This window comes from Macaca nemestrina, chromosome 14 (assembly GCF_043159975.1).
Source record: "Macaca nemestrina isolate mMacNem1 chromosome 14, mMacNem.hap1, whole genome shotgun sequence".
Taxonomy (NCBI): Eukaryota; Metazoa; Chordata; class Mammalia; order Primates; family Cercopithecidae; genus Macaca; species Macaca nemestrina.
In genome coordinates, this window is record NC_092138.1 from 3,495,273 (window position 1) to 3,515,434 (window position 20,162).

The 20,162-nt window shown below is 38.7% G+C and overlaps 1 protein-coding gene, 1 long non-coding RNA gene and 1 pseudogene across 4 annotated transcripts in view; all 3 read right to left on the minus strand.

The window, feature by feature from the left end:
* Positions 1 to 20,162, minus strand: part of LOC105498902 (uncharacterized) — a 279,709-nt gene that overhangs the window by 150,127 nt on the left and 109,420 nt on the right. The window lies entirely within an intron of this gene.
* LOC105498903 (large ribosomal subunit protein eL32-like) lies at positions 4,886 to 6,405 on the minus strand. Its single transcript, XM_071078860.1, has one exon. The coding sequence runs from the start codon at positions 5,348 to 5,350 to the stop codon at positions 4,943 to 4,945; it is 408 nt and encodes a 135-aa protein (XP_070934961.1). The 5' UTR covers positions 5,351 to 6,405; the 3' UTR covers positions 4,886 to 4,942.
* On the minus strand, positions 12,376 to 13,907 carry LOC105498904 (ATP synthase subunit alpha, mitochondrial-like; annotated as a pseudogene).

Sequence of the window (20,162 nt, forward strand, 5' to 3'; positions counted from 1 at the left end):
TGACCAATTGAAGTGGAGTCCTTACTAGAACTCAGGACTCCAAATGGCCACCTCAACAATATTTCATGTATGTGCTCCATGTGGTCTTCTGTGTTATAGTTTAGCTACTGAACATAATAGATCCCCAACTCAAAAAGGCTATTTTTAATACGTTTTTTACATGACTGTTCATGATATCATCTTTATGGAAAAAATAGACTTTCACTTTGAGACATTTATTTTTTCCTTCAAACCTGTCTTGCAGATTCCATCAGTAAAAATGTCTTATTTATTAAAAGTACAAAGACAGACTTTGAAGCAGAAGTTTAAAATGCCCACCTGGGAAAAACCAGATGAAAGCTTCACGATCCAGTTCTATGACAGGTGAGCCAGCAGCAGGCTCCCCATGTCTCCTAAGACACAGGCTTCCACCAGAGAAAAGAGAACATCTAAAGTGCTTTAGTGCAACCTGTCCAAAAGTAAACTTTTTCTTTCTCTGGTGAAGAAGACAAAAGGAAAACTTTAAGTCTACTCGAAGTTTGTAGAAGTATGACAGCTCTTGCCTGGCAGGGAACCTGTGGCTGGGGCTGGCTCCTAGAGTGGCCACGATGATAGGAGGGGCACACTAGGATTGGCTCTTCAGCCAGGCCTCCAGACAGGTATGGGGGGCACCAACTTTGTGTAAGTACCTTCCCATTCATTTTGAGAGCCTCAGGGTGCTTGCTATCTGGTGGCTTTCAACTCCCATCGTCAGCCCCTCCTTGGGGAGATGTATTAGATTAACACTTGCCATTGAAGAGCAGTTTGGTGTCTTATTACCTTCTTACAAAGATCTAGAGCTGCCTTTCTCTACCAGCGCTCCTCATGTGAACCACAGAGCATGGGAAGTGATATGAGTGACTGTTTCAGCTCATCAGAGAACGACTACTTGCACGTATAGTCGTTGCTGTCAGTTGTCTAGTCCCAGAAGAGGTACAGCCACTCACACATCTTTCCAAAATTTGTGAACTCTGTTTTGGTACAGCAAGGATGATGCTTGCAAAATGCTGAGACAGGCAACCACTACAGAATTTTTCAAGTCTAATGTATTAGAAGATATAGATATGTTTAAATGTTAGATATGTTAAAAGTTATCATTGTAATCAGAAAATGTGTTGCTTCTTTAAACTGTGATGGATCATTATACTGATAAAATTTAATATTCGCTCTATGGGAAAAAAACTCAAGCTCTGCTCCAAACACTTTATTTCTACATTAATTCTGCCACTTTCATCTTTCCCCCTTCCCTCACCCTTTGGAAGGGTGAAATATTTAAGTTGAAGAGAAAAATCTAATTTTAAAAATAATTTGTTTACAACTTGTTTTTGATTTTTATATTATCTTTGTATCCTATCTATAAACAGAATCAGTAATGAAAGCCATAGATTATGATGGAAGAGCTTCTTAGGTCCATGCTAAAAATGAAACAAAAGTGTATACCTTTACTAGATGTCAACATAAAAATTATGCATATGATTAAAGAAACCCATAAATAAGGGGAAATCTCATAGAAGTGAAATAAGATTTGAATATGGAAAGAAAAGGACACAAACGTCATTCCGCATTCACAGAAATCTAGTTTTCAGTATAACAGATCATCTCATGACACACTTTTGGAACATCAGTAGGTAGAATTTTTTTTAGCACAGAGCCTGACCACACTTTCTTTCAAAAATATGGAGTTAATATGTCACTCCTGAAATCATTATTATGATATTTATTTCCTCAATGTTATACTGAACACACTGAATTTAGGACTGAGGTAAATGAGAGTTAGTCTCCTAGTCACAACTATATCTTTTACAGCCTAAGAATTTTGCAAAAATCAAAGCATAGACATAAGTTCACTTCTATCCATCTAAAGAAGCACTAAAAAAAGAGATGTTTTAAAAGGTCATGTCATAGGTGGGTATAGTCCCATTGTTTAGCTGTCTCTCTCTTGACTCTCTGACCTGGGACATTGTGGGGATTTGCCTGATTGCAATGGTTGCAATTCCTGGTCTCAGTTCTCTTGACTCTATCCTTGAAGCCAGAAGTATTAGACAGAAAAAAATAGAGACCCGAATTTTTTTTTTTTTTTTTTTTTTCCTGAGACAGTGTCTCACTCTGTCACCCAGGCTGGAGTGCAGTGGCGTGATCTCGGCTCACTGCAAGCTCCGCCTCCCAGGTTCACGCCATTATCCTGCCTCAGTCTCTCGAGTAGCTGGGACTACAGGCGCCCACCACCACACCCGAATAATTTTTTTTGCATTTTTAGTAGAGACGAGGTTTCACCGTGTTAGCCAAGATGGTCTCAATCTCCTGACCTCATGATCCACCCGCCTCAGCCTCTCAAAGTGCTGGGATTACAAGTATCAGCCACCATGTCCAGCAGAGACCTGAAATTTTTTAGAGAAAACATGTGCAGATAGATATTTAACTGATTAATGTCCTCTGTTAATTACTTGAACATTACTAGCCAATACATGTGAGCTTTTGCAGACAAAGGGTTGCAGCCATGTAGTCCAATTCTTGTTGGTTACATGTCAACAACCTGTGACCCACCGCACCTGTAAAATACTGTTAGCCCTATTTTCACTCTCATTATTTAATACAAATGATCACTGTTCTTATTATTTTCTCTTCTCTTAGTTTTCTTACTCTCAGATTTTTTCCACCACACCATCTTCTTCTTGCATAAACCTAACACCCTCTGCTGGTATGTAACATTCTTTATTCTCAAGGGCAGCATCTTAAAGGGCGTTTCAGACCTTTGGGTCTTACATTAATTTAGTTGTGGGTCCACAGCTGGGAAGCTCAGTATCAAGACTGCCCCATCACTGATAAGAAGAGGTAGACCAGCCAGCTGGTGATCACACTTGACAAGGGCTAACAGTGAACTCCGCCTAGGCGACAGGGAGGGCCAGGAACAGGGGCGCATGCTGTGAAGGGTAAGCCCTCAAGGTGAACAGAAGTGAGGTAAGGGCTTATTCCCTCCTCGAAGATTTTGTTATTATCTTGCCTCTCCCCAGATACAATCCTTTAAAGGTTTCTTATTTTCTTTTTAAGAAAATTCTATACTTCCCTCGTTTTCAAGGCCATCTCCAAATTGGCTTCAAAGGGTCTTTCTATTCACAGCTTCCATTAGTCTCTTCCAGGCTCCTACGCAAACAAGATCATTTATTTATTTATTCATTTTCTTAAAAGTACACCCATTTCCAGCCTCATTCTTGGATCAGGCCTAGCATGGCCTTCTCTCTCACATGTGCACACACTAACCAACTAAAGATGGATTCTAGATCTCCATCATGAAGACTTCTTTAAGCCTCTCAGGGAGGAAGAACCTTCAAGCTTATCATGAGGAAAATATTTTCTTTTTTATACCTCTTCCACAGAGAAATCTTTACCTTTCTATACCATTTTTATATAGCTTTTAAGTTGTGCCACGAATATTGTAGTGTCCCTATTAACCTCTAAGCTTCTTGAAGAAAGGAATTGTGTCTAACCCTTTTTCTGCCTTAACCGTAGTAAAACTTTACTGATTGAAGAATGAACGTGGAAGGATGTTTTTGGGAAATAGCCTTTTGTTTAATACTCAGTAAGTTGGTTTCTATCTTATCTCTTCATAAAACTCCACAAAGTGACAGAATTCCTTCCTTTAATTGAGATCATTTTCAGCTCTAGTCTACCTCCAGATGGTCTGTTTTAAATTAATGGCTAAAATTTTACTACTCTTGAGAACTTGGGCAAACTAATCAACTGTTCTTAGTCTCAGTGTGCTCTTTATAAAATGAAGGAAACGTTAATACTTCCACTGCTTTGTGAGGCTTGAATGAGATGCGAGTCCCTCAGTTCATCTCAGGGCCCTGTGCTCAGTAATCATCCACTCTTAGGACTGAGCTGAAAGAACAAGCACGTTCAAAGAAACAATGGGGTTTACTTTTTTTCCCCAAAAAAATATTTTTATTGTTTGGCAACCAATAAAGAGTACCTAATTCTTCTATCTCTTCTTTCTCTTTTTATTTAAATAAGCAGGCAATCAAACATATAGTTTTTTTTTCCTGTTAAAAACATATTCATTATGTAGACAAAATTTAAGAATGTTAGAAAAACTTCAATGTAGTGACAATAAGAGTCATATAATTAGATATGCCTGTGTTTTAATGACTATTTTGATTTACATGATACCAAGGGTCTGTGTAGGAAGATAAGTTTGGCCCAAAACAATCTTAGCTGAAGCAAATGCAAAACAGGAAATTTAGACACAAGGAAATAAACACTAGTCCTAAAGTATGCTCTTTAAAATAGCTTTAACGCAGCATAGAGCTTTGCATCTATATTTGTGAACAAAATTATCCATGCAGCTGTCCAATATCTTGCCAGAATTGTAAACTTCAAATTAGGATGCAAACTAAATGTCACTCAAGAAAGTGGTCATGAGGCTGGACTCAGTCGTTGGTAATTATTCTTGACTCATCAGCAAGGGCAGAGCTGATTTTACCATTTCGTTAACAAATCACTTCTGAACAGTTTCCTCCCAGGTGCTTAAGAATGAAGAAGTGGCCGTCAGGACTGCACTGGCGATATTTTTCAAAATGTGGATCCCTGGTCATATTAAAATAAAAGATTTCCCCCCGTCAGGTTAGCAGAAATGTAAAATGGACACTGGAATTTAGATGTAGAATTTTGTGTCAGAACCACGTTTGATAGCCAATTACATACATCTGGCCCACAGTTAAGAATGTGAACTAACAGCATGAAGAGTCAGACATCCTGGGTTCAAATCCCAGCTCTGCCATATAAGGCTTGGCCTTTCTGTGCCTCAGTGGTCTCATCTGCAAAATCAGGATGATATCATCCTCCAAGGACTACTGTGAGGATTAAATTTCTTTTTTTTTTGGCAGTTTTTACATTTATTTAAACAGAAAACGTGCACACGAGCTGTCTACTCATTTTCTTCACTGCGCAGCCTGGCATTGGGGTTGGTGACTCTGATGGCCAGTTGGGCAGCTCTTTCCATGATGGCTTTGCAGTTCTTGGAGGAAACATTGTGAGCAATCTCGGCACAGTAAGATCTGTTGCACATCAGCAGCACTTCCAGCTCCTTGACGTTGTGGACCAGGAACTTCCGGAAGCCACTGGGCAGTATGTGCTTTTTTTTTTGGTTGCTCCCATAACCAATGTTGGGCATCAAGATCTGGTCCTTGAATCTTCTACGAACCCTGTTGTCACTGCCTCTGGGTTTCCACCAGTTACGCTTAATTTTGACATATTGGTCTGACTGGTGCCAGATGAACCTCTTGGTTCTTTTTTTGATGATCTTGGCCTTCACAAGGGGTCCGAGGGCGGCCATGATGCCAAGGAGGAGATGGCTGCCACCTCCATAGGCAGCGCCCAGGAAGAGAGGATTAAATTGTTCATATGTTTAAAGTGCTTGGAACGCAACACACACACCCTGTGAAGTCATTACTATTATTATTATATTAACACTTCTCTTTTTGAAAAAGGACACTTTTTCTATTAGTTAAGACAAAACATGCCACATACTTGCAAATTACTAAAACAATTATTGAAATTAAAATTCTGTAGGAGAGTGACTTAAATTTTCTTTGTAATCAGAATGGATATGCCTCCAGCTCCATTCTTGAAGCAGGATGCATGCCAAGGTCAGAAGGAAAGTGACTTCCGCTTTCACAAACCTGTGAGAGAATGGGATCCGGGATGAGTCCCCCACTCAGGGGCTCACCTTTCCCACCGTGTCAGGCAACACATCAAGGAGGCTCAAGTTCTTTCAATTCAAGGAATGCACATTTCATTGCTTGAAAGAGGACATTTTAAATGTTTCTTGAAAGGTTATACAGCATATTATGACAGACTTAGGACAACAAACAATGCTTCTGTTAACAGAGTTCTTTGGCAATGTTATTGAGTCAACTGCTCAGTAAGAAGATGGTTAATACTGAGTGACAACTTGATTAGATTGAAGGATGCAAAGTATTGCTCCTGGGTGTGTCTGTGAGGGTGTTGCCAAAGGAAATTAACATTTGAGTCAGTGGGCTGGGAGAGGCAGACCCACTCTCAACCTGGTGGGCACCATCTAATCAGCTGCCAGCGAGGAGGCAGGAGAAGATGGAAGAGCGGACTACTGAGTCTTGCAGCCTTCATCTTTCTCCCGTGCTGGATGCTTCCTGCCCTCAAACATCAGACTCCAAGTTCTTCAGCTTTTGGACTCTTGGACTTACACCAGTGATTTTCCAGGGGCTCTCGAGCCTTTGGTCACACACTGAACGCTGCACTGTCAGCTTCCCTACTTTTGAGGTTTGGGGACTCAGACTGAACCACCACTGGCTTGCTTGCTCCTCAACTTGCAGATAGCCTATCATGGGATTTTGCCTTGTGATCGTGTAAGTCAATACTCCTTAATAAACTCTCTTTCGTATATACATATATCCTATTACTTATGTTCCTCAAGAGAACCCTAATACAAGGGATTAACATCAGAATTTTGAATTCACCTAAAAGCAAGTGAGGTTCCATGAAGCAAGCACAAGAATGCCCTCCAAAATGTACCTTAAGTTAAATGGAAAGTAAAAGAAGAGATCCGATTTTTTTTTATATTACTGGAATGTTGTTTCTTATAAAAGGCATACTTTAATTCAGTAAGTAATTTGAGAGGGTCTGAAGACTAAACTACAAGTTAAAAAACATTGCCGGCTGTGTGCGGTGGCTCACACCTGTAATCCCAGCATTTTGGGAGGCTGTGGCAGGTAGATCATGAGGTCAGGAGTTCCAGATCATCCTGGCTAACAAGGTGAAACCCCGTCTCTACTAAAAATACAAAAAATTAGCCTGGCATAGTGGCACACGCCTGTAGTCCCAGCTAATCAGGAGACTGAGGCAAAAGAATCACTTGAACCCAGGAGGTGGAGGTTGCAGTGAGCCGAGATCGCGCCACTGCACTCCAGCCTGGGTGACAGAGCGAGACTCCATCTCAAAACAAAACAAACAAACAACAACAAAAAAAACCAAAACATTGCCAATGTTTCTATACTGTGGGAAAGTTATTTATTGAGAAACAATTTATTATTTTATTAGACCATGCAGATTATGGTGGTGTGATATTATACCTACAGAAATACAATATAGAATAATACTATAGTTTCTTTTAAAAGAGGCTTCTACATGTTGCAAAAATCTGATTTTTAATTTAATAGGACTTTAAGTAATCAAAAACATTTTATTAAGAAACATAGCAAGGATTAGTATTGTAAAAATTATCTGTTTGTTTTATTAATCATGGAGAAAAGTTGTCACAATACTTGCCCTTTATGATATTTCAATAAGAATTACCTGCCAGATAATATGGTGATATCTGTAGCAATAACAATCTCATTGACTTATGAGTTAAAAATTTACCTTATGCTGCAGATGGTTGGTTCTCATGCCCTGAGAAACACAAGATGCTCCATGAGAGTGCTGATGATTTTATCATCATAAAACCAGTTGTATTCACATGTCACATGCCCCGGAAGTCAAGCACGACCTACTTAAAACCTTAGCTCTGCAGTATAGAGGTCTCCTTCCTCTCTGAGCTAAGATCTTTTGGGGAAGAAGAGCTGTAAGTTTATTAGAATTTGCTCCCACAAGTTCCAGTGAGCAGAGTAGTAACTGAGAACTCAGGCTTTGTGGCCTTATAAATCTGAATCGACTAGCTGTGTATTCTTGGGAAAGTTACTTAACATCTCAGAGCCTCAATAGTCTCATTAAAAAAATGAGAATTTAAAAGTAGCATTGTCATAGGTAATGACGGCTATGTGGTGCCATCTGATTCTTGGCACAGGTCCTTCATGACATTGTAACTATTGTTTTAATTGCACCATGCATTAACAAATAAAATGTATGAATTAAATGAAGCTACCTTAACTAAAGCTGGTAATTAATGAAAAATGCTAATCATAACCAGAAAAAAAAATTATTTTCTTCTTTTAAAATCAGGATCACTGATAAAAGTTTACCCATAATACAAATCTACCCAAAATACAAATCTACCCAAAATGAGATTATCATCCACAATCTCATGTAAAAATATTTAGGCCGGCATGGTGGCTCATGCCTGTAATCCCTGCACTTTGGGAGGCCAAGGCAGGTGGATCACCTGAGGTCAGGAGTTTGAAACCAGCCTGGCCAACATGTTGCAACCCCATCTCTACTGAAAATACAATAATTAGTCAGGTGTGGTGGCGGGTGCCTGTAATCCCAGCTACTCAGGAGGCTGACACAGGAGAATCACTTGAACCCGGGAGGCGCAGGTTGCAGTGAGCCAAGACCATGCCATTGCACTTCAGCCTGGGTGACAAGAGTGAAACTCCATCTCAAAATAAGTAAATACATAAAAATATTTAAAACACAGATTTTTTTAAAAAAGCATTTGGTAGCCTGATCAATAACTGGAGAGAGAAAAAGTAATGCTCCAAGAATAAACTATTATATTTTAATTCTCAAGTCATTTAAATTGATAATTTTATGGGTCCTTGCACATAAACAGCTGAAATGTTAAATCAATTCATTAAAGTGTGCATAAATTCACTAAATGTTCTTAATCATCATTAAGCCTTAAACAACCTGTGACATCAAAATGATTACAAAGAAACAGTCATAAATTACTTTGAGTTATCAACTGTATATTTAAATACTGGGATACTGGTAAGTTATTTGGTATTTTAGGGGATATTAAATATTCCATCTCTAATATAATTTATATTGTGTCATGCTTCCTGTAAGTTTTTAAACAGAAACTTTAAGAAAGTGATTATGCACTTAAAAAAAATCATATCAAGCAATATAAAATCTGAACACCAGATTGGTACAAAATGTGACTATCACATAAAAGTAACCTGGCATTGAAAATGAGAAGCTGTTACCCTGTGAAATTATAATGTAAAAACACACTAGATAAAATGCAGTATCTTGAGCATAATCTGCTATGAATTCTGAAATTGTGTACAAAATGTATATTGTATGGATTTTAAGACCTCTCTCACATGCAGACTCTTGACATACCTGGCCTGTAAAAGATATACAGGCTGACAGACCTAGGAGAAAAACTGCTATGTTCTGAGCCCAATGTGCCTCTTTGGTCCATAAGTATAATTTACAAGAACAATCATGATTCTTTGATTCCAAACTGTTGCCCCAATTATGAACCGATTGCTCATACCTGTGGCACCAGTCACTCCATCAAACCTTCATTCTGGGCTGCACACTCCTGGGAGGAACCATAAAGGAGGTTTGAGGGCAAATATCCTTTGTGTTAGGATCTGGCTCATGTCCACATCCCCCTTGCTGGTACTATATTCAGTCCATGAAGACCTACTGGATTCTAGAGCTTTGTAGTAGATCTAAAACTCCAGAATGAGTTACAGAATTTTACTTTGTGGTCCTTCTGTTTCTTAGCATTTTTGTCTTAATCAGTTTAGGCTGATGTAACAAATTACCATAAAGTGGGTGGCTTAAACAAGGAATATTTATTTCTCATAGTTCTGGTGGCTGGGAAGTCCAAGATCAAGGCATCATTATATTTGAGTTCCAGTAACTACTGACTGCAGACTGCTGATTTCTTGTTTTATTCCTACATGGTGGGAAAAGAGCAAGCTAGTTCTCTGGCCTCTTCTGTCAAAGTTGTAAAATTTCATATTCAGACATATAAAAGTTATAATGCTTATTTCAAATTGAGAATCAGTAGGGTGATAGGCATGTTAGCAAGAAACATAATTATCTCCATATATAAACTAATTTTAAATATTACAGTTTATTTTTCCAGGTACTAATTCCTTGGATCTTATAAAATGTATACTTCAGAAGATCCCTTTCCTTGTTTCTGCTTTTTATTCCAATTTTATAACTTCTCATAAAAAATGAAATAAGATAAATTTAAATGCTGTGTAATTCATCTATCTGGAAAAGAACATCATTCTTCTGACAACACTGAACATGTAGATGAGGAATCACAGTGGAAAAAAGCTATCCTAGTGGGACCAAGTATCCCAGTGGTCACAGACTTAAGGGAAGGGATTCAGGATGTTAGGGATGTAGGGGAGGAAAAACACCATTCACTTCCACCATCTTTTTGTCCACAGTCAATTTTGTCTGAGAGTAGTGATCGCTATAGAGGTGAAGAGTTAAGAAATACAGAGATTCATCTTCATTTCTGACCATTTCACCTCCAAATATGCATTAAAAGCACTAGTGTAAACTAATTTTATTACTCTTATCCTCCTGCAAGCCTGGAGGACATTGCCTGTGTCCCCCCGCCACATTGATTTCTTCAACCAGTTTTTTATTCCATTGTTTCCACCCCAACATAACATAAAAGACAATATGGAACATACAAGTAACATTTATATCCTGGAAGGCTTTCTCTACCTCAGAGAGATGACAGACGTCTCCATGTATGAAGTTGATTCCTTCCAGAATGTTTTGAGCAGGGATACTTATGTCAAACAGAATCACATGGACTCCCCTATGATTCAGAAACAGCCTAGAAACCCAAACTATCTACCACTTCCTGTAATGACAACAATTTCTTTTTAAAAAAAATAATTTTGACTTTTATTTTGTATGCAGGGGATATACCTGCAAGTTTTTTACACAGGTATGTGCTGTAATGCTGATGTTTAGGATATAGATTCCATCACTCAGGTAGTGAGCATATTACCTAACAGGTAGTTTTTCAACCCATCCCCCCTCCCGCCCCTTCTAGTAGTTCACAGTGTCTAGTGTTACCATATTTATATCAATGTGTACTCAGTGTTTAGCTTCCCCTTCCAAGTGAGAACAAGCTGTATTTGGTTTTCCATTCCTATATTATAATAATTTACTTAGGGTTATGGACTCCAGTTGTATCCACGATTCTGAAAAGAATATGAATTCATTCTTTCTTATGGCTGTGTAGTATTCTGTGGTGTATATGTACTACATTTTAAAAATTCAATCTACTGTTGATAAGTACCCAGGTTAATTCCATGTCTCTGCTATTGTGAATAACGCTGTTATGAACATACAAGTCTATGTGTCTTTTTGGTAGAATGATTTATTTTCCCTTGGGTATATGCCCAATAATGGGATTGGTAGGTTAAATGGTAGTTCTAAGTTCTTTGAGAAATCTTCAATTGCTTTCCACAATGACTGAACCAATTCACATTCCCCTCAACAGTTTATAAGCATTCCTTTTATCCACAGCCCCACCAGCATCTGTTGTTTTTTGACCTTTTCATAATAGCCATTCTGACTGGAGTGAGATGGTATCTTACTGTGGTTCTGATTTGCATTGCTCTGATGATTAGTGATGTTGGACATTTTTTCATACATTTGTTGGCCGCTTATATGTCTTCTTTTGAGAAGTATCTGTTCATGTCCTTTGCCCATTTTTTAATGAGGTTATTTGTTTGTTTGTTTTTTCTTGATTTAAGTTCCTCATAGGTTCTGGATATTAAACCTTTGTTGGATTCACAGTTTGCAGATATTTTCTCCTATTATGTAGGTTGTCTGTTTACTCTACTGACAGTTTCTTTTGATGAGCAGAAGCTTTTTAATCTAATTAGGTCCCACTTGTCAGTTTTTGGTTTTGTTGCAACTGCTTTTGGGGACTTAGCCAAAAATTCTTTGCCAAGGCTCATGTCCAGAATACTATTTTTCCTAGGTTTTCTTCCAGGATTCTTATAGTTTGAGGTTGTAAATTTAAATCTTGAATTCATGTTGAGTTAATTTTTGTATATGATGAAAGGTAGGGGTCCAGTTTCATTCTTCTGCATATGGTTAGCTAGTTATTCCAGCACTATTTATTGAATAGGGTGTCCTTTTCCCATTTTTTGTGGGCTTTGTCAAAGAGCAGATGGCTATAGGTATAGAACCACTTCCAGATTATCTATTCTGTTCCATTCATCTGTCTTTTTGGTATCAGTACCAAGCTGTTTTGCTTACTGTAGCCTTATAGTATAGTTTGAAGTTGGGTAGTGTGATGCCTCCAGGCTTGTTCTTTTTGCTTAGGATTGCTTTAGCTATTCGGGCTTTTTTTTGGTTCTATATGAATTTCAGAATAGTTTTTTTCTAGTTCTGTGAAAACTGACATTGATGGTTATAACATTAAATCTTTAAACTGCTTTGGGCAGCATGGCCATTTTAACAATATGGATTCTTCCAATCCATCCGCATGGAATTTTTAAAAAATTTATTTATTTGTGTCATCTGTGATTTCTTTCAGCAGTGATTGGCAGTTCTCCTTGTAGCGATCTTTTTTTTCACATTATGGAATCTTTATTTTTCACGTGATTTCTGTACATAAGGAGTATGAGAGTAACCCTTTCACAAATAAAACTAATTTACTAGAATAAACAATGACAAAACTGAACTGGCATTTGATGTGAATCCATAGGATTTTAAGCTTCAAATCCAGCCAAGAAGTTTGTTACAATCTCTTTCAGCTTTGCATCTGATTCTTCTGAGATCTTTCTATCAGCCCTGATAGTGCCCAACAGGGCTTGGTGCTGGCTGACAACATGAGACAAGAAAGCATTCTCAAATTTTGTAATCTTGCTGGGCTCCAGTTTCTCAAGATAGCCCCTTACATTCACATGGATAACTGCTACTTGTTCTTCAATAGCCATGGGAGTATACTGTCTTTGCTTCAGCAACTCAGTTAGACACACACCACAACTCAAAAGTTGTTGAGTGGCAGCATTGAGGTCAGAACTGAACTGGGCAAAAGCAGTGACCTCACAATATTGGGCCAATTCCAGCTTCATGGTACCTGCCACCTGCTTCATAGCCCTGGTTTGGGCAGCAGATCCGACACGAGACACAGACAGACCGACATTAATGGCAGGGTGGATACCTTTGTAGAACAATTCTGCTTCCAAGAAAATCTGTCTGTTAGTGATAGAAATGACATTCATTGGAATGTAAGCAGACACATCACCGGCCTGTGTTTCTATGACTGACAAAGCAGTCAAGGAGCCAGCACCAAAAGCATTGTTCATCTTGGCTGCTCTCTCCAGCAATCGGGAGTGTAGGTAGAACACATCACCAGGATAGGCCTCATGACCAGGGGGTTGGCAGAGCAACAGAAACATCTGATGGTAAGCAACAGCCTGTTTGGATAAGTCATCACAAATAATCAAAGCATGTTTGCCATTGTCTCTAAAATACTCTCCCATGGAACAGCCAGTGTAAGGAGCCAGTTACTGAAGTGGGGCAGCATCCGAGGCCATAGCTGACACCACAATGGTGTATTTCATGGCATCTGCATCTGTAAGTCTCTTCACCAACTGGGCAACAGTGGATCTCTTTTGACCAATAGCAACATAGATACAGTACAGCTTCTTCTTTCCATCAGATCCATCATTGAAACGTTTCTGGTTAATGATTATGTCAATAGAAATTGAGATTTTCCCAGTCTGTCCATTACCAATAATCAGCTCACGCTGATCATGACCAATTGGCACCAAGCTATTCACAGCCTTAATGCCAGTCTGCATTGGTTCCCGCACTGAAATTCAAGGAATGATTCCAGGGGCTTTCAAACCAACTCACCTATGGGTCTTGGAACCAAATGGACCCTTTCCATCAATGGCATTACCAAGGGCATCAACTACACGACCCAGCAGCTCCTCACCAACTGGAACGTCCACAATGGCTCCTGTCCTCTTCACTGTATCTCCTTCCTTAATTAGTTTATCATTTCCAAACACGACAACACCAACGTTGTCAGGTTTGTAGAGATCTTTAACCTTCTTGATTAGCTGTATTCCTAGATATTTCATTTTTGTGTGTGGCTACTGTAAATGGGATTGTGTTCTTGATTTGGCTCTCAGCTTGAACATTATTGGTGTATATGTAACCAGCTCAAATCCAGCTGCTCTCCTCTCAGAAGTCAAAGCATGAGAACTGAGGTGTGGTGAAAGGAAAGCAACTTTTGTTGGTCAAATGCTAGCAGATGGGAGAATGTCTGGGCATAAGCCTTAAAAGAGCCATCTCAGCCTTCTGGGCTGAGTGAAGGGATTTAAGAAGGAAAAAGGTATGGGGATATGAACATGAGTAGTGAAAAGGGAGTGCATAGCTGCATGTCTTGTTCCCATAGTTATCTCAAGTCATCGCCCATCTAGAGATCTGATTTGCATCATCCTGACTTGGGCATAACTCCCCTTGAGTGGGAAGATCTGCGGCTGGGTCTCTCTGCCTGATTTGCTTCAAAATTGGCTCCTGGAATTTCTAAGCAAGCACATAGTTAGATGGGCAAGCACTGTGCACAGATATGTCTGTTGGGAAAGGGCGTAACGAATCTTACACTACAAGGCTACATTCTGAGATTAGGAAGGAGAGGGAAAAAATAGTTTAAAAATGTATTTCGAGGCTGAGGTACTCAGTTATATATATAAATGCTATTGATTTTTGTACATCATTTTTGTATTCTGAAACATTCCTGAAGTCATTTAGCAGTTTGATGGGCCTTTTGGCAGAGTCTTTAGGGTTTTCTAGATATAGAATCATATTATCAGTGGCCAAGCATGGTGGCTTACACCTGTAATATCAGCACTTTGGTAGGCTAAGGCGGGCAGATCACTTGAGGTCAGGAGTTCAAGACCAGCCTGGCCAACGTGGTGAAACCCCAGCTCTACTAAAAAATACAAAAATTAGCTAGGCATGGTGGTGAATGCTTGTAATCCTAGCTACTCTGGAGGCTGAGGCAGGTGAATCACTTGAACCCAGGAGGCAGAGGCTACAGTGAGGTGAAATGGTGCCAGTGTACTCCAGCCTGGGCAACAGAGGGAGACTCAGTTTCAAAAAAAAGAGAAAATCATACTGTCAGTGAAGACAGACAATTTGACCTCTTCTTTTACTATGTGGCGTCTTTTCTGTTTGTTTGTTTTTTGTTTTTGTTTTTGTATTTTTAGTAGAGACAGGGTTTCACCGTGTTAGCCAGGGTGGTCTTGATCTCCTGACCTCATGATCTGCCCGCCTTGGCCTTTCAAAGTGTTGGGATTATAGGCATGAGCCACCATGCCCAGCCACGGATGTCTTTTTTTTCTTCCTCTTGCCTAATTGCTCTGACTAGGATTGCTAGTACTACATTGAATAATAGCAGTGAGAGTAGGCATCATTGTCTTGTTTTTGTTCTTAGGGGGACTGCTTCTGGCTTTTGCCCAGTCAGTATGATGGGTTTGGTATAGATGGCTCTTATTTCTTTGAGGTATGTACCTTAGATGCCTAGTTTGTTGAGGGCTTTTATCATGAAGGGATGTTGGATTTTGTTGAAAGCTTTTTTTGCATCTACTGAGATGATCATATGGTTTTGCTTTTAATTCTGTTACTGTGGTGGATCACATTTATTGATTTGCATATGTTCAACCAGCCTTGCATCCCAGGAGTAAAGCCTGCCTTATTGTGGTAAATTAACTTTTTGATGTGCTGCTGGATTCAGTTTGCTAGTATTGGGTTGAGAATTTTTGCACCTATGTTCATTAGGTATATTGGCCTGAAGTTTTCTTTTTTTGTTGTGTCTCTGCCAGATTTTGGTATCAGACTGATTCTGGCTTTGTAGGATAAGTTAGAGAGGTACCCTTCCTTTTCAATTTTTTTGAATAGTTTCAATATGATTGGTATTCTTTTTTTGTGTGAGTTCTTCTTTTTATTTCTGAGAGAATTTGTCTGTGAATCCATCTGGTCCAGGGCTTTTTTTTTCTTTTTCTTTTTTTTTCTTTTATGGTTGGCAGTTTCTTTAATACTGATACAATTTTGGAACTTATTGGTCTGTTCAAGTTTTCAGTTTCTTTCTGGTTCAATATTGGGAGTTTGTGTGTTTCCAGGAATTTATCTATTTTCTCTAGGTTTTCTTAATTTGTGTACATAGAGCTCTTCATAACAGTCTCTGAGGATCTTTTGTGTTTTTGTGGGACCAGTTGCAATGTCTTCTTTGTCATTTCTGATTATATTTATTTAGATCTTCTCTTTTTTTCTTGATTAATATAGCTAGTGGTCTATTGATTGTGTTTATTCGTTTTGTTTTTGTTTTGTTTTGTTTTTGAGATGGAGTCTCCCTCTGTCACCCAGGCTGGAGTGCAGTGGTGTGATCTCGGCTCACTGCAAGCTCCGCCTCCTGGGTTCATGCCATTCTTCTGCCTCAGCCTCCCGAGTAGCTGGGACTACAGGCGCCCACCACCACGCCCGGCACAATTTTTTTTGTATTTTTAGTAGAGAAGGGGTTTCACCGTGTTAGCCAGGATGGTCTCAATCTCCTAACCTTGTGATCCTCCCGCCTCGGCCTCCCAAAGTGCTGGGATTACAGGCGTGAGCCACTGCACCTTGCCAATATTGTTTATTCTTTTGAAGAAAAAACTCTTTGCTTCATTGATCTTTTGTATGGATTTTTGTGTCTAAATTTCATTCAGTTCTCTAATTTTAGGTATTTATTATCTTCTGCTTACTTTGGGGTTGGCTTGTTTTTTTTCTAGTTCCTCTAGATGCAAAGGTACATTGTTAATTTGAGACCTTTCTAATTTCTTGCTGAAGGTGCTTAGTGCTAGAAACTTGCCTCTTAATACTGCTCTAGCTGTGTCCCAGAGATTTTGGTAAGCTGTGTCCCTATTTTCATTTATTTCAAGGAATTTTTTTATTTCTTCCTTCATTTTATTGTTCACTGAGGCGTTATTCTGGAGTAAGTTGTTCAATTTCCATGTATTTGTGTAGTTTTTGGGGGGCTAGGACTGATTTCAGCTTCATCCTCCAGACCCTTGAGATTGGGTCCTAGCTGTTCTGGGGGATCCAAAGTGCTCCCGGGCCACCAGGAAGGTACTCAGGCAAAGCAAAGCACCCAGGCTTGGCAGCAGAGGCTACTCTGTGCACACCTCCTGCAGGGTGGCTAGGCAGGGGTCCTGCTGGTGGGCAGGAGGGTCTACAAAAAAAAGTTTCCCAGTCCCACAAGAAAGCCAGCCACACTCTCTCCTGGGCCAGCAATCAGCTGAGGCTAGAGTTGCTTATACGGAGATGGGGAGCCGTAGGGGATGGGTGTCTAGGCCATGCTCTGCCACAGTTGCCACATGTACAAAAGCTCCTGGACTCCGTGCCAGTGAAGCCCTGTCTCTGCCTACTCTCTTTGAAGATCCCCCTGGCAGCTCATATATCCATGGAGAATGTGAAGTTCTATGTACCTAGGATCCCAGAGGTCCACAGTGAGAGTGGCCTGTCCCTCCATCCCTTCACTTATCCCTTCCCCAGGAGACATTCAGGTCTGGGAACTAGCCCTGTCATGCAAGTATCCTGTGCAGGGTTCCCAGCTTCCTCCCTCTTCAGCCTTGTTGTCTGCATCACCTCTTTAATGACTCTCAGTATTTTCTCTCGGAAGATGGGCTCAAAATATGTTGGTGTACTCAATATTTTGGTCTCTCTCAGTGGGAGCAGAGCTTCCTGGTTGTGTCTAGTTGGCCATCTTGTCATAGTAACAGTTTCTTTTGGAGATTTTTTTGGAATCCATTTGTGGCAGTTGAAAGATAAGTAGACAGTGGTGGCAGATGACAACTGAGTCCACAGACTGCACGAGGAAGAGTAGCCTGTGGCAGAGAGCTTACTTGAAGAAATGGCTGAAAACTTCCCAAATCTGAAAAAGGAAACTGACAACCAAATTTCAGAAGCTTGAAGGACTCTATCTAAGATGAACCTAAAGATCCAACACCATGACACATTATAATCAGTCAAAAGTCAAAGACAGAGAATCTTGAAAGCAGCAAGAGAAAAGTGACTTATATACAAGAGAACTCTCATAAGATTATCAGCAAACTCATCAGCAGGAACATTCCAGACTGAAAGGGAATGGGGTAGTATATTCAAAGGGCTGAAAGAGAAAGAAAATTGCCAACTAAGAATACAGAGCAAATCTGTCCTTCAAAAATGAAGGAGAAATAAAGACCTTCCCAGATAAACAAAAGCTGAAGAAGTTCATCACCATTAACCTGCCTTGCTAGAATTACTAATAGTAGTACTTCAAGTTGAAATAAAAGAAAGCTAGATACCAACTTGAAAGCATACAAAAGTATAAGGTTCTGGTAAAGGTAAACATATAGTCAAATGCAGAATCTAGGCCGGGCGTGGTGGCTCACGCCTGTAATCCCACACTTTGGGAGGCCAAGGCAGGCAGATCACGAGGTCAGGAGATCGAGACCACTCTGGCTAACATGGTGAAACCCCGTCTTTAGTAAAAATACAAAAAAAAAAAAAAAAAAAAGTAGCAGGGCATAGTGGCAGGTTCCTATAGTCCCAGCTACTCAGGAGGCTGAGACAGGAGAATGGCGTGAACCCAGGAGGCAGAGTTTGCAGTGAGCTGAGATTGCACCAGAGTGAGACTGTCAAAAAAAAAAAAAAAAAGCAGAATCTTGTCATACTACAATAGTGGTCCATAAATCACTTTTAAATCAGGTATAAATAAAAGCATAAAATAACCATAATTATTAAATTATATTAATGATACAAAATATTAAAAGTATAATTTGTGACACTGATAATGTAAGGTGAATTGGAGGTAAAAGAGTAGAGGTTTTGTATGCAATTGAATTAAATTTTTAGTTTAAATAGTTATAGCTATAAAATGTTTTATACAGAGAAAATTGCTATAGAAGACATACCAAAGAAAATAAGAAAGGCCTCAAAGCATACCACTACAAAAAAAAAAAAAAAAAAATCAATGAAACACAAAAGGCAGCAAGAGAGGAAAAGAGGGACAAACAACCCTAAGACATATTGAAAACAATTAACAAAATTGCAACAGTAAGCCCTTCCTTATCAATAATTACTTTAAGTGTGAATGGATTAAACTATGCAATCAAAAGACAGAGTGGCAGAATCAATGTTTTAAAAATCCAAATGCATGCTACCTACAAGAGATTCACTTAGCTTTGAAAACACACATAGGCTGAAAATGAAGGAATAGAAAAATATATACCATGCAAGAGGTAACCAAAATAGCAAGGGTGCCCATACATATATCAGACAAAATAGACATTAAGTTAAAAACTATCACAAGAGAAAAACAATACACATCATATTGATAAAAGTGTCAATTCACAATGCAACATTTATAAATATATATGCATCAAACAGCAGAGCAGCCAAATACATGAAGCAAACATTGATAGAACTAGAGGAAGAATTAGATTTAAAAAAAATAGGAGAATACAATACTCTTCTTTCAATAATAAATAGGTCAACCAGAAACAAAAACAAAAAGGAAATAAAGGACTTGAACAATACTATAAGCAAATTGAACCTAATAGATATATAAAGATTATTCCACCCAATGTTAGTATACACATTCTTCTCAGCTGCACATAAAACAGTCTCCAAGACAGAGCACATATTAGGACACAAAACAAGTTTTAACAATTCCAAAAAAAAAAAAAGAAAGAAAGAATACCAACCATATTTTCTAATCACCATGAAACCATAAATCTGGACTAGAAAACTCTGAACTGGAAAATTCTCAAAGATGTGGAAATTAAGCAATATACTCTTGAACAACTTGATGAGTCAAGAAATCACTATTTAACAGTATTTTAAAGCAAATGAAAATGAAAACACAATACACCAAAACTGTGGCAGTAAATGTTTATATTTTTAAAAGAAGAAAGATCCAAAATCAATAATTGCAGATAATTTTGTGTCTCAAAGAACTAGAAAAAGAATAATAAACTAAATCCAAAGTTAGTGAAAGGAAGGTCCTAGATTACAGTCAGCAAAAGGAAGGTCACAGACTACAGAAAACATAAATGAAATAGAGAATAAATCAAAACAATAAAAAAATCAATGTTTCTTTCTTAAAAAAATAAAAAATTTAACAAACTCTTTCAATAATTAAGATAATAGAAGTCTAAAGTAACACAAATCAGAAATGAGACATTAAAAATGAGGACACAGAAGTAAAAAGATTACAAGAGACTACTATGAACAATTATACTCCAGTACATTGGATAACTTAGAAGAAATAAATTCTTAGAAATATACTACCTACCAAGACTGAATTGTGAAGAAATTAAAATCTGAACACATCTACAACTGAGGAGATTGAATTAGTAATCAAAAATCTCCCAATGAAGAAAAGCCCCAGGAACAGATGATTTCACTGA

Excerpts from the sequence above, each read along its gene's own strand:
- LOC105498903 (XM_071078860.1), bottom strand. The coding sequence starts at position 5,350 with ATGGCCGCCCTCGGACCCCTTGTGAAGGCCAAGATCATCAAAAAAAGA.